Source organism: Nipponia nippon, unplaced genomic scaffold (assembly GCF_047370975.1).
Source record: "Nipponia nippon isolate SJK-2023a ecotype South Korea unplaced genomic scaffold, ASM4737097v1 scaffold_1, whole genome shotgun sequence".
NCBI lineage: Eukaryota > Metazoa > Chordata > Aves > Pelecaniformes > Threskiornithidae > Nipponia > Nipponia nippon.
Genome location: NW_028262290.1, coordinates 119732506 through 119746783, shown reverse-complemented (window position 1 = coordinate 119746783; position 14278 = coordinate 119732506). Strand labels below are relative to the sequence as shown.

The 14278-nt window shown below is 38.7% G+C and overlaps 1 protein-coding gene across 1 annotated transcript in view; it reads left to right on the top strand.

Moving 5' to 3' along the window:
* Nucleotides 1–6162: 6162 nt before the first annotated feature.
* ACP3 (acid phosphatase 3) overlaps nucleotides 6163–14278 on the top strand; it is a 19680-nt gene continuing 11564 nt past the window's right edge. The window contains exons 1-3 of the mRNA XM_009464486.2: nucleotides 6163–6276; nucleotides 12242–12337; nucleotides 13639–13725. Coding sequence (XP_009462761.1) covers nucleotides 6163–6276; nucleotides 12242–12337; nucleotides 13639–13725 — 297 coding nt within the window. The remainder of the gene's footprint in view (nucleotides 6277–12241; nucleotides 12338–13638; nucleotides 13726–14278) is intronic.

The window sequence follows — 14278 nt, the reverse complement described above, 5'->3', positions numbered from 1 at the left end:
GTTGCTTGAGTTGCTTTTAATGTTTTGTTTCACAGATATTTAAAAGTAGAAGTTCAAGAGCTGTCAAGGTGGTCTCATTCTTCTCCCATCAAAGGCAAGGGTAACTTTTCTGCTGGTTTCGTAGATTGGAGAAGGCTCACATAGAAAACGCAATACAGAGCTGAGACATTCTTCATAATTCTCTGAGACATTCTTCATGATTCTCTTTAGCCTCCAGTTCCCAGTTTCTCCCCTCCTTCCTCACCCAAATCCATCTCCCAAAATTTTTCAGAACTTCATGAAGACCCTTCTTCTGTCCCACAGATTTGTCTGGTATGGGGGATCATGGAGCTGGACCCTGGCCTCAGCACTTCAGTTCAGCTATGGAAGTGCATCCTAGCTGAGGCCGCTGCTCATAGAACACCAACAGAAGGTCCCACTTTTCCATCACATCATCGGACCTGCCACATGCTCCAGGGAATGTACCTTGAACATTCTGATTTCTGTTGAGCAAAATTAAATTTCAAATTTAATTTCCAAATTAAGACATTTCCAGATTATTTTATTCCCCTCAGAATAAATAAATTTCCAGATTATTTTATTCCCCAACAGAAACCCCATCACACACATTCTTTATAATGTTTTTTGTTCTTAGGACTATCACTGTAGAAACACAGAAAGGAAGACTTCCTTTATACCTTGCTTACTCCAAGGAAAAATAAGCATCAGTGTTCATTAAGTCTGAAACATCAAGTCCAGATCTTGTTGTATGAATATAAATTGGGGATGTCAGTGAACAAATAATAAAACACTCTAAATATGTTTTTCTACAACTGCACCAGCTGACTCCATTTGAAAAATCTGTCCCATAGTCTTTTGCAGGTATGAAACCATAAACAGTTTCATTTCAGTTCCTCTTAAAGAAGAAATGAACAAAAAAATACAGTTCAGCTTTGGAATTATTTAGAATGCAATGGAAAAGATTTTTTTATTTTTATAATATCATGTTGCAAAAGCAGGATCACATGAAAATGCAACTCCCTCCCTTCTTTCACAAATAATGCATAGACAGTCCAGTCATATTTTAAAGTAGACTTGCTATAATACAATAACCTGAATAGTCATAGATGCTGTAGTATAGGTGAGATGTAGCTCATGATGTTCACTGTTTTTCCTGTCGTACACTGAAACAATGTCAGCAAGCTAGGGAATGAACAAGAGAAAAGCAATAGTAATTCTGTGCTGGCTGGGAAATGTGGCACTGGACTGCCTGAACTTCAGAATGCTCATTCTTTTCACCATCCCCTGTTCTCTTTGGGTTATCTACTGAGCTGAGTGACTACCAAAAAAGAAAGAAAAAAACCAAATACCACATTTCAATCATTTATCAGCAGTCCTGGCTAACCAGGGAGGTCCCAGCTAACTGGAGGTTAGCAAATGTGATGGCCATCTACAAGAAGGGCTGGAAGGAGGATTTGGGGACCTACAGGCGTGTCAGTCTGACCTTGGTGCTGGGGAAGGGTATAGAGCAGATAACCTTGAGTGCCATCATGTGGCACGTACAGGACAATGAGGGGATCAGGTCGAGTCAGCATGGGTTTATGAAAGACAGGTCCTGCTTGGCTGACCTGGTCTCCTTCTGTGACAAGGTGACCCACTTAGTGAATGAAGGAAAGGCTGTGGATGTTGTCTACCTGGACTTCAGTAAAGCCTTTGACACCCTTTCCTACGGCATTCTCCTGGAGAAACTGGCTGCTCAAGGCTTGGATGGGCATACTCTTTGCTGGGTAAAAAACCGGCTGGATGGCCGGGCCCAAAGAGTTGTGGTGAATGGAGTTAAATCCAGTTGGCGGCCAGTCACCAGTGGTGTTCCCCAGGGCTCAGTATTGGAGCCAGTTCTGTTTAATATCATTATCAATGATCTGGACAAGGGGATCTGGACAAGTGCACCCCCAGTAAGTCTGCAGATGACACCAAGTTGGGTGGGAGTGTTGATCTGCTGGAGAGTAGGAAGGCCCTACAGAGGGACCTGGACAGGCTGGATCGATGGGCCAGGGCCAACTGTATGAGGTTCAACAAGGCTCAGTGCCGGGTCCTGCACTTGGGTCACAACAACCCCATGCAACGCTACAGGCTTGGGGAGGAGTGGCTGGAGAGCTGCCCAGAGGAAAAGGACCTGGGGGTGTTGGTCGACAGCTGCCTGAACATGAGCCAGCAGTGTGCCCAGGTGGCCAAGGTGGCCAATAGCATCCTGGCTTGTATCAGGAACAGTTTGGCCAGCAGGACTAGAGAAGTGATCGTCCCCCTGTACTCAGCACTGGTGAGGCCGCACCTCGAGTACTGTGTTCAGTTTTGGGCCCCTCACTACAAGAAGGACATCGAGGTGCTGGAGCGTGTCCAAAGAAGGGCAACAAAGCTGGTGAAGGGTCTAGAGCACAGGTCTTAGGAGGAGCAGGTGAGGGAGCTGGGGTTGTTTAGCCTGGAGAAAAGGAGGCTGAGGGGAGACCTCATCGCTCTCTACAGCTACCTGAAAGGAGGTTGTAGTGAGGTGGGTGTCGGTCTCTGCTCCCAAGTAACAAGTGATAGGACAGAAGGAACTTGCTCCAGGGCAGGTTTAGGTTGGATATTAGGAAACATTTCTTCACCAAAAGGGTTGTCAAGCATTGGAACAGGCTGCCCAGGGAAGTGATTGAGTCCCCATCCCTGGTGGTATTTAAAAGATGTGTAGATATGGTGCTTAGGGACATGGTTTAGTGGTGGACTTGACCTAGTGCTAGGTTGGACTTGATGATTTTGAAGGTCTTTTCCAACCTAAACAATTCTATGATTCTATAATTCACAAATGTGGATCAAATTCATTCACTAATTTTGACATGTTTCACGGTAGTGTTACAAGTAGGTATTCCTTCTTTTTACTTAGTGCTTAGGGTACTCATCTGAAATGTGACAGACACAAGTTCAAATCCCTCCTTTACCAAAAAGATCTACCTCTACATGTTCCAGAAAATAAAATCACCACCAGGCTGCAGAGTTTCAGAGGGGAAAGTGAAGATGAATAGTGTTTTCTGCCTCTTTCTCACTGCTCTTCACTTTGTTTACATATTTCCTGGTATGCAAATTAGGCTTCCTATGTCTCAGGCAAGCATCTTAATCATAAGACCAGAAAGAAATTCTCTGAGTGCCCTGTAACCAGGTGATGTTACAAATTTGGGACAAACTAAGAAATTATTAGAAGACACTGAGTAGACACTTTCGTCCCCCCACCTGCCTTAGAATAGTGACTTTGTGCTTAGGGCATTTTCTCCTGTAGTGCAAGATACAGGTTCATGTCCTGTCACCAGCCTAAGTAAATTAATTCTTCCTTTGTCCCTTCCCACTCCCCACAATTGGGTAAAATCACCCCAATACAGGACTATAAGACAGTCTTTTGCTTTTGTTATAAGTGCTTCGAAATAGTGCTTGGAAAATGTGTCACTTTGTTTACTGAAATGAAACTTTTTCTTTTCTTTCCCTTTTTCAACTTAAAAAAGCTTGAAAAAAATGATTGCAGACAAATCCAAACTAGGTTAAGTGCTGATTTGCAAATTCAGTCAGTGACAGAACCTGAGCGGTTTCCCCATGTGAGCAGCCATGAGTTTCATGTGAGCAGCAGCAGTTTCATACCTGCCTGCCCTGACTGCAATGACTTCTGCCGTTTCAGTGTGTAGGTTGTGCTCTACCAGCAGCAGTTCCCTAAGGTAACCCTTGTGTACATTAAAGCATGGGTTCTTTTGCAACCAGTCCACTTCAAAGCCAATCTAGCTATGCTTCAGCAAGCCTTCAAGATAGATACATGCACTTAAAACAGATAATTGTGTTCAAGCTAAATTCTACTTAATGCTACAATTTAATAATTAAAATACATGCTAATGAGCCAAATTAACATAAACAGGATTCAAATTGTTTAGGTCCACTTGCATTATAATGCTTGGACAACTGTATCTAGATTGATTTAGGAATGATTTTTTTTATTTTGAAGCAACTTTTCCTGAAAACGGTAAGGATTGAATTGTTGCAGAATATGACAAACTTACAGAGGCCAAATGCACAGCAGAAGTGGAGACAATCCAAGACAAGCAAGGAAATTTCCAAATGAAATACACGCTACCAACATCCTTACAGATTACCTACAGGACCCTCTCTTAACCACTATGGCACACGAATGAGCGTATTCTTCCATTTTAGAATGGGTAGAGGTTTATTTAAGATGTTGTGGTGCCCATTCTTTCGGGCATAAAATAATCTCACTAGCAAAACATACATGCCAAAGGGAAGAGTGAAGCCACAGAAAGCAGAACTATTTATCATATGCTTGGTCTTGGGTTGAAATATCATTTTATAAGAGCTGTTAGCAAAGATTTTCTATAAAATGCAGTTGTTACATATTTTCAAACATTCCTGAATGATGCCATCTGTCATCACAAAAAAATTGAGTTCATGTTTAAAGTGAAGTTACTATAAGGGTTCCATAATAATGAGACTTCATTAGTCATAGTCACTCATCAAAGAAACACAATAAACCAGTAAATCTTATAAAAACTAATCAGTTATGAATTTCATGGTAAGGGCTTAGGAAGGACGAGAAAAAATTCTGACAGATGACAAGGATTCCTTGATCCAAAAAGCTTTGGAAGCACCTATCTAAAAAACTATATAGATTAAAAAAGCAGGACATCCATTCTTGATTTTTGAGGCATATTAAAATATTCTAAAGAAAGTATATTTTATGACCTGCACCCTCAAATAATAGAGGAAGATGATCAGCTTACATTTGTTTTCAGAAAGACAAAGTATTATATATTTATGAAGTATGGATTACTTTCTTACACCTTCTGCATAGTCACAACCACACCAGGAGAGACGAAAAGGAGGGTGGGGACATAACAGTGGAGGAAGAAAGAAGTTCAAGTAAGTGCTGAAAACTGGGCACAGACTGACAAGAGAGATGGGGAAGTCTGGGAGCTGTGGTCCTCCCCCCTTCCACTCCCATCCATCAGACGCAATGGATACATAAGGTCATTCACACAATGCTCTCAGAGAAGAGAGCACATGAGGCTTAGTGGGGTTTAGGGCCCTAGAGACGGGATTTCTGGTAAATGGTAAAATACCTGTTGTAGAGAATACTGTTGCAGAGAGCTCAACAGAAGACCCTGAGACAGGTTTGGGTATGACAGGAAGGGGATGACTTGTACAATACACAGAGGATCTTAAGTTTTAACATTTAGAGAACTGTATTTATAGGTCTCTGCAAACTGTAAATCATTTATGCAGAAAATCTTTATGAAATCAAGTCTTGAAGTATCGTTATTCTTATTTTATAGAGAGGAAATCAGCAGAGGCAGGCTGAGCAATCTTCTCAAAGCCAGTGAGCTACTGTAAGAAAGAGTGTTCTTAATCAGTAACAATAAAAATGTGAGCTCCAGGGCTGGTTCACAAGAAATCTCTTAGAGAATTGAGGCCAAAAAAGAACTTGACATAAGCAGTTACAAAAGGGGAGATATAGATATACTCCAAGGGAAAAGAAAAGCAACACACACAAATTGACGAGCAAATAACTGCCCAGCAAGGAGCTTAAAGAACATACTTGTTCCAAGATTTATTCAATTATTTTACCTGAGAGACTGGTAATTTTAACCTACATGAAGTGTTGTTTGAAATAATTATTCTGATTTCACAGTGAGAATGTAGAAGAGGAAAGAAAAAAGGACGGGAGGGAAGCTGAAAAGAGGAGCAGCGAAGAGAAAAGAGAAACAGTATTGCCTGGCTCTTGGTTCTGAGTTCATCCTTGTGGCCATGCTATAGTCTAGAAAAATTCTGAGCCCTGAGAAGTAGAAACAGAACAGGTAGGTTGAAACATTAGGAATGCTTAGCAACTCCTTCGTATTTTAACCTCATCCTTACACTCCAAAAGAGGAAAGTATCACAGAGAAAAAGGAGCTGAATTATGATTTGATTAAATAGAATGTAAACAGTAATTTCAAAACAAAGGGCAATGCAATTTGTTGCGTAGTCACACAACATTCCTCTTGGATTTGAAATTCACCGGCAGCAGTTCCACCCTTTTTGAAAGTACAGCCTGACGTCTGGGCTGTTCAGCCTGAGCAGCTGCTGGAGCTACAAAGCCTTTTTTCATCCTCTGCCAGGATGGGAGTGATACGGCTTTCCAACCCATCTAGGATCCTGTATTTTTCTTTTCATATTATCCTCATTCTGCTTCAACAGACTACTGCAGAAAGAGAACTGAAGTTTGTGGTTGTAGTAAGTAGATTTGTTTTCTATTTTGTTGTGGGGAATACAGGGAATTTGATATGGCTGTCGAATGAAACAAGGTGTGCAGTTTCTTTGCCTCTTTTTAGACCTAGAAATAACTACTGCTGCCCTTTTGCGTACTGAGTTTAAAGATTTTACTTAAGGAAGATAAAAATGCCTCGTTATAAGAATTTTCATCTCCTAATCCCTAGTTATTATTTCAAGATAACTGAACAACTTAGCTTTCTGGTAGATGCACAGTGCACAGGAGTTAAGAGATCTGAGGTCTAAGTTTACCTGTTCTTGTTTAATTTAGCTGATGCTCTGATGCACAGTCTGAGCGCTGGAGATTATGGCCTACCTTCGCTGTGCTTGGAAGCTGCAGCTTATGATGTTGCAAAAGTTACCACAAAACAAAAAGTGTTTTCCATTTCAGAATAACTGAATTGGCACAGCAGTATACTGAGAAACAGAAAAGGGCATTTTCATGTAGAGATTTGAGACACATGTTGCATTTACTGCAGTTAGGTTGAAAACAGACTGTAATAGGTTTTTTGCTGGGCCATTTCTTATTTTAAAGTAACTAGACACTACTTCAATGTCACTTTCCCCAATACCTCAGGTAAAAGAGAGATTAATTCAATGAAATAGTTTGGATTGCGAAGGTTGCATCATAGCCCTTTTCATTCTAATTTCTTTTTTTAATAAGAGGTATACTGATAAAGAATAGTTAGTCTGAAGGGAGATTTTCAATACAAAGTTGTGGGGACTGGAATTCACATTTATAAATAGGAATTTTAAGATCTTCTTCCGCCTTTCTCTATTTGAGACATTATGTGCATATACAAATAACAGACAGAAGTACTGTATCCAAAACATATCATCCAGCTCTAGATAAAGTATTTCATACCTAGTTGTCTACTGGCTGCCTTGTAGATGCGCCAACTGGAGAGAGGCCAGAACGCACAGGAAAAACCAGTTCCTACTGCTGCTGAGGCTTATTGCTCTACACACTGCAAGGACTCAACGCTAATTCCAGTAATGTTCTGTGTATAGCAATATGCTCTAAATGTTGTTTCAACGATAAGAGGGAGAACTGGACACACAGATGAAATCAGGCAGTCAGCAAGCCTTGGAGAATTAACTCTTTGAAGGGAAGGAGACTTTTGTTGAATTGCAGCTGTTATTATGTTCTAACAAGCAATGGCTTTGCAGAAAGAGTTACAGGCAATGTTCCCGATTATGGAGATAGAGACTTCCTATCCAAAATCAGCTGCTTACCACAGCTATGCAGCCACCTTCCCCACCTACCAAAAAAAAAAAAAGATAGCACTCCATTTATTTATAGGGTAGCTTATCACAATTAATATTAAAATAATGGGTAAATTTCATTTAAACTGTCTTCCTTTTATCCCTGATACTTTTCCTCAGACTGACCAATCTGCCTAAAAAGTTACAATAGGTTTAATCTTATTATCAACATGCATCTCTTTTCTCAAGGCATGGTTACTGTGTGTTTGATTGAATTTTGCCTTCTGAACTCACTGATTGAATTTTCATGGGAACAGAATTGCTAACATGAATAAATAGGATAGGAATTGGCCCCAGAACATTTCATTGATATCATAGGATATAATGAGGGTATGGCTACTGTCAAGGTAAGTCTAAAAGGCATCTTTCTGAGGTAATTCAATAGCCATTTTCCAGCTGTACTCTGTAAGTTGCTATGTTTTCACCTGAGAGTATTACTGCATTGTGAAAATGTGTCATAATAACTTTTTTAAACTTTCCTAGCAGAATTGCACAATATAAAATACATCTGCAGAGGAGAAAAAACAGACAAATGTTCCCTTTTGCTCACTTCTAGAATTGTGCTATGCTCTGGGAAGGTGTCTTTCTCTCTCCTCATGATTTCCATCTTTGTGCTGATTCTGTGCATTTTGATTACTGGCCAAAAGTCCTTTTGGCTGAAAAGCTCTATTTCAAGCCAATTTCTCAAAATGCTAATTTAATTTTCTTTCTCACATGTAAACATTAGCCTTCACCATAATTCTTGTGCGCTACATTTAAACTAGACATAAAAGAGAACAGGAAATACTTAGGACCATTGGCTACCCAAGCAGAAATGAAATACTGATTTATTTTCTCTGTATAAACAAGTTCTGACCTGTAACTTCTGCCTCCACACAGGCACTCATGTCACCTGTCATATATACAAAAAACTGGGGTTTCTGAGGTACTGTGATTTCATCATGTTTTTCTTGTTGTAATTCAGGATAGGAAGTGTTGACTGAGCATATTATCTTTTTGTCTAATCAAGCCAAGCCATTTGAAACCCTGACTAAACATGCACAGTATTTCTGCATCTATGGTTTCCCTGAACTGGCAGCATGACTGGTTCTATTTCTCTCTTGTTTCTTCATTCCTATTGCTGGCTGCAAAACAAGAAATCTTTTTGTTTGAAGTTGAGTCTGTCAATAAAAACATCTGTAAGAGGCTCACTATTACTCAGAGACAGATAATTCACTGTAATTCATGGCATTTCTGAATGAAGATGTTACATATACTACACATGCCATATTCTCAGATCACCCTCTCCTCTGCACCAGTTTTTCTCCAATATGATTTTTCACCTGACAACAATGGAACCAAATGCTGGCCAAAGTCTGAGTCATGTGGTCATTTTGATCTGAAGTGATCACCCTCTCAGAGTTACAAAGAGTGAATATGAGAACCCAGACACCAAATCAGGTTCAAGCTGTACTAGATTTGAAGGGGAGGGTATTTGGTAACTATCCATCTATTGCTTTTGAGAACTGACTGAGGTGAAGCACTTCAGATAGAAGTGCTGAAATGAATATACCAAACAGGTGTGCTTTGCTCTTTTTGTGTACATCTTCCTTTCTGTCCCTTCCTTCTTGATTTCTAGTGTCTTTTCCCCTTTTATGATGCTTCCTTGTTCCTCTTCTCCCATCCTGTCATGTTCTATGTCTTCTGAACGATCAGGAAAGCAATCTGTAGGCCAGGAGTAACAAATGCTGCAGCACACATTTTTAAATTAATTTGAAGGATCAACTCCTTTTTAACAAAATCCAAATGATGAGTGTTGAGAAATACAAATTGATGAGCAAGGCAAGCTTTGTAGGGATAAATTTTCTTTCCCTAACAGTATCAGGTGGTCTAATGAAAAAGATAAACTTCCAAATATACAAGCTCTTCTTAAAATATTACATTAAAAAAAAAAAAGTCTCCTAAAATGTAGCTGACTATGAGTGAACAAGTTAGCCTTTTAGGTTAAGTTGTTGTTCATAAGTTTATTGCTTCACTTCCAACTGCAACTGAAGCAAGGGCATTTTCAGAAGTAGCAAGCAAGAAGGAGGTTTGAGCACAAACAAAAATCAGTTGGCTGAGAAGCTTAGTCCTTCAGTTCCTAAAACCAGGTTTCTGCTCTTAGAAGTATTTGTTTCTTTCTTGTAACTTCCAACTTAGTGTTAGTATCATATTTATATGTCACTGTGCAATGAAGATGCAGAAATACAAACAAGGAACTGAACTTTTTTCTATTTTTGTAAAAAGCAGCTGTGCTGCTTTTTAGAAGAGAACACCCTCCACTGCTTCCATTTCTTAAGGTTACAAAGTGAGAAAGCATTTTTCTTTACATCTCCTGCTCCCACACACATTTGAATATCTTTTGATCTTTATCTCTTTGCCCTCTCACCTCTGTTCAGGTAAAATGCTACTCTGTTCTGGCTTATTGAAAGTTTTTAGGGGTTGACTGTTCTGACAGTGAAATACACACCGAGGGTTATGTTGCACATTAAGTATAAAGCATCATAAACCAGTATTTAAAAATCTAATGCATTTTCAGTATTTTTTCACTAATAAGAAGGGCATATTTATTGGCCAAATGTTGATCCATTGCTACACATTGCCTACAAAACAGTCATTTAATCATGTCAGTCAATTTGAGCAACTGTCAGTTACTCATGAAAATGCTTTTCTGTGAAGCTGGATAATTTAACAAGAAAGTATGCAGCTACATTGTAATTGGGAATTTAACCTTCATTCTTTACAGATGCATCAGCTTGTCCAGAAAAGCTAATGAATCCTACCTGACACCTATATATGTCAGCATGTCAAAACACCAAGGAAATAAGCAGTGACACAAAAGTCCTCCTCACTCATTTTTCTTCCATGCAACTGAATCAACCACCAGACAATGTAGCTTTTTACCTATTCTCCTGTTCACTAGAGGTGCACTGAGAAATTATTACCAAGAACCAACTGAAATTCCAGATTAGTAAGAAAAGACATGTACAGAATTAAAAATTGCGTAGAGAAGCAAAAATAAAACATTTAAGAAAGATTTTATGGACTATTTTGCTGTACTTGACCTCAGAAAAAAGGGTGTTTTTTTTTCTTGAAACTGTGCCATTTCATATTAATCAACATGTTGTTGATGATGGCGAAAAAAACTCCTTGATTTGCTGAAAAATATTCATTTCAGGTTGGCCACATCTTCAGTGAAATTCAACTAGCAAAGCAAAAAAATAATAAGCAGTTTTCCACATGGTTCTAATGGTAACATCTACTCTAGCAAACCTTGCTGTCTATTGTAGAAAACAAGCAGAGGGAGAAATCCAATTATATTTGCCTTTAAAGTATAGTATTTTCCATCTCTGAAGCACCTGTTCTAGCATAGGTCTGTACACATTAGTACAGAAGGCTGACGAAAAGGCTGTGTGTTGTAATTAAAACATTAAGCCACACTGCTTGTGTTTACTTTGAAAAATACAAACATAAAAGACCTCCCAGTGGGAGTGGCAAACTAACTAGTGTAAACAAACCTCTCTGATGTTTGGGCAAGAATGATGTGGCTTAATGAGGCAATGGAGAGTATTAATTATAATCAAGCTGTATACCAGTGAAGTGTTATGGCATAAATGTCACTTTATGAACAAATATATCATGCTACCACATTGTCATTTTATTCTGCAAAGTCAAGAATGAGGCTGGTTATGTGAGCATTGATACAAGGAAAGGTAACTTTTGCAACAGTTTGGATCAGCATCCTGGAAGACTGTCTGGAGCCCTGTGAATTTGTATTCCAGCATTTCCTTTCACATGAAACTTTTGTGGACTTCATTTTTCTAAGCCTACATATGACATACTTAGGGAGGGTAATTCAGAGTTTTCCAGAACTATTTAATCTAGGGTTGGCACTTTCTTTGTATCTGGAATAAAAATACAAAAAGGCTCATTTAAGGTTTCTGATGTAAAATCATATGATTGAACATATCACATTAATATTCACCATGCTGGAGTGTCCAGGATAGGAAAGTGACCAAACTCTTTGCTCTCACTGAATATAACAGAAAAAAAAAATCCTACAGACTTTCAGAAATATTTTCATACATGTATGTAAAAATATTAATAAATATTAAGTAAGCTAACAGTGTAATTGTTTATACTTTTTCATCTTTATATTTTAGGATGATTGAGAAAACAAACATAAGATCCATGTGTACATGGAATTACTTTTAAAGACCCTGCTGTGAAAAAAGCAGTTACCAAAAGTTTCAAGTGTCTATGCCAAAGTAATTAAATCCTCATACAAGCACATCAGTAACTGGTTTAGTATTCAGAGGTGCTGAGTGTCCAAAATTCAGTCAAATTTCTTGTCTAGGTGCCTAGCTATGGATGTAATCTCAGCATTAACGTCTTGCGTGATTAATTTTATGTTCTAGGCGGAAGAATCATCATCAGGCTCATGCCCACTAAATTCCTATATAATTATACCTGTTCTTGTGTGTAAAGAATGTACTCCAATCGTACTTGACTAGGTTTCTGCAGACTCTCCAATATTTTAATTTGAAAAATGGCACTGAAAGTATAACGTATGCTTGACTTCTAGCTAGGTAAGAAAGGAATGTTAACAGTAATTAACTTGATTTTTTACTGGTAATTTTGTTAGGTTTTCCGACATGGTGACCGAACACCAGTTACAAGCTTTCCAACTGATCTACACAAAGAAAGTGAATGGCCCCAGGGATATGGACAGCTTACCAAGGTATGTTGACTTTCTTAGAAGCACTTATAATGCTACTAAAATAGGAAGTAGGCAGATTTTTTTATGTGTGCCTCAGAAACATTAGAAAATCCCAAGTACCAATGGTTGGTATTAGCAATACCCCGTAATTCATAAACATTTTTGCAACATTATTCATCCAACTACTGTTAAATTGAAATCTTGTTCATCATAGCTTTGTAACTACCTTCCTAAAAGCAACAACTTCCCGATAATGTGTCTGCATTCAAATTAATGGTAAGTTTAAACGTTGTCTATACTTTTAACATTGATGAAGTTCTAATGATCATTAAGCACTGGGCCCTGTGACAGGGTAAAGGGATGACACTTGCCCACCAGGTCAAGTGATGAGCCCACACCTCATCATTTGACTGGCAACCACCTACTCAAAAAACACGGGAAGTCTTGCAGGAGAAGGCTGCTTCTGGCGACAATGCGTCTTCTAATAAGGCTGCTTTCAGCCTAGAGTTTCACTAGGATGCACTGAACTTACTTCTTGCTCTGGCATCTCAACATCAAGCCTTAGCTCTTTAACTGTATTTGACATGAAATTCTGGAGCAAAGAGAGGCCAACGCAATTCCTAATAATACTTCATCATGATGCAGAAGCATGAATCAGAGACAGTTCAGCATTTAGTGTTTGAAGTGGGGATTGGAGGATCTGTAAAATTCAGACACTCAGACAACACATTACTATCCCCAAGTACATAGCTTATGTTGTAAGAAGAAAAAAGTTTCTGCTTTGACACATATTTTTTTGAGAACTTTTTGCTATTTTATTATCTTTTTAGCAACAGTAGTAAGAATGTACTTCTCTGACAGCTAAAAGTTAAAAAGTTCAGCTCACGGGTTTGGAAATGAATAACAGAAAAGACAGCGTGCAATCTAAGACAACTGCAGGTGCACCAAGGCAAAGATGGAAGAATGTTACTTAAGGAATGAAATGCAAGCCACAAATTTATCAGGTTGATCAAATAGCCAAGCAATGACAATAATAAACACTAGGTTATCAATCATCCTTTCTCAGCTGTCACTAACTGACATACTCTTTACAATGTTGATCATGAATAACTCCAGGAGCGTATCATTTTTTCATCGCTAGAAATGAGTATTTCTGTGAAAAATTCTAGATCACCTACAACATATACAGTACATTATACAAATGGTTAATGATCAGTTAAAAACTGATTGCTGAAAACAAAAAAGGAAATAGAAAAGAAACTTCTACATTAAGATTCTCCAGTCACCTTAATCTAATAGTCATCTGTATGCTTGCCTTACAGATTGGAATGCAGCAGCTATTTGAACTTGGACAGTACACAAGGGAAAGATATTCCAACTTTTTGAACAGCACATACAACCGGAAAGAGGTATACAGCAGAACTGTCTGGAGGATTTTTCTCTAGTACAGCAGAACTAGGGACTTGTGCTAGATAAAAGCACATCATCATATTCATTTCATTAATGGAAAAATTGAGGTAATAGAAGACTGGTTTTGAAAGGTCAAGGTAAAAACATAGATTAGGGTCTTCCATTTAGGGTCTTTCACCGCCCAGTTTTCCAGGACTGAACAGCTCCACACCACTGAATTAATTGGGAATTTATAGATAATGACCCTAGTTGATAGTTCTACCCATAGATAGTTCTACCCTGTTGAAAGGTGAATGCATATCCAGCCATGTGATGGGCTATGGTCACACACTTCATCCTGTAAAAGAGAGGTCTAACAGCCGTTTGGATGTGCTTGTCATACAGTACAGATCCATCGTGGGGAAGATACCACTACCATTTTGGTCAGTAGAGGAGGGATGCATTGATGGGAAGGTATAAAAGACTACAGCTTTGCCATGCTTCCAAGAGAGATTTATGATTTTAAGTTCCTTCATTCCTGAGGTATAGCAGATGGACCATAGAATCATAGAA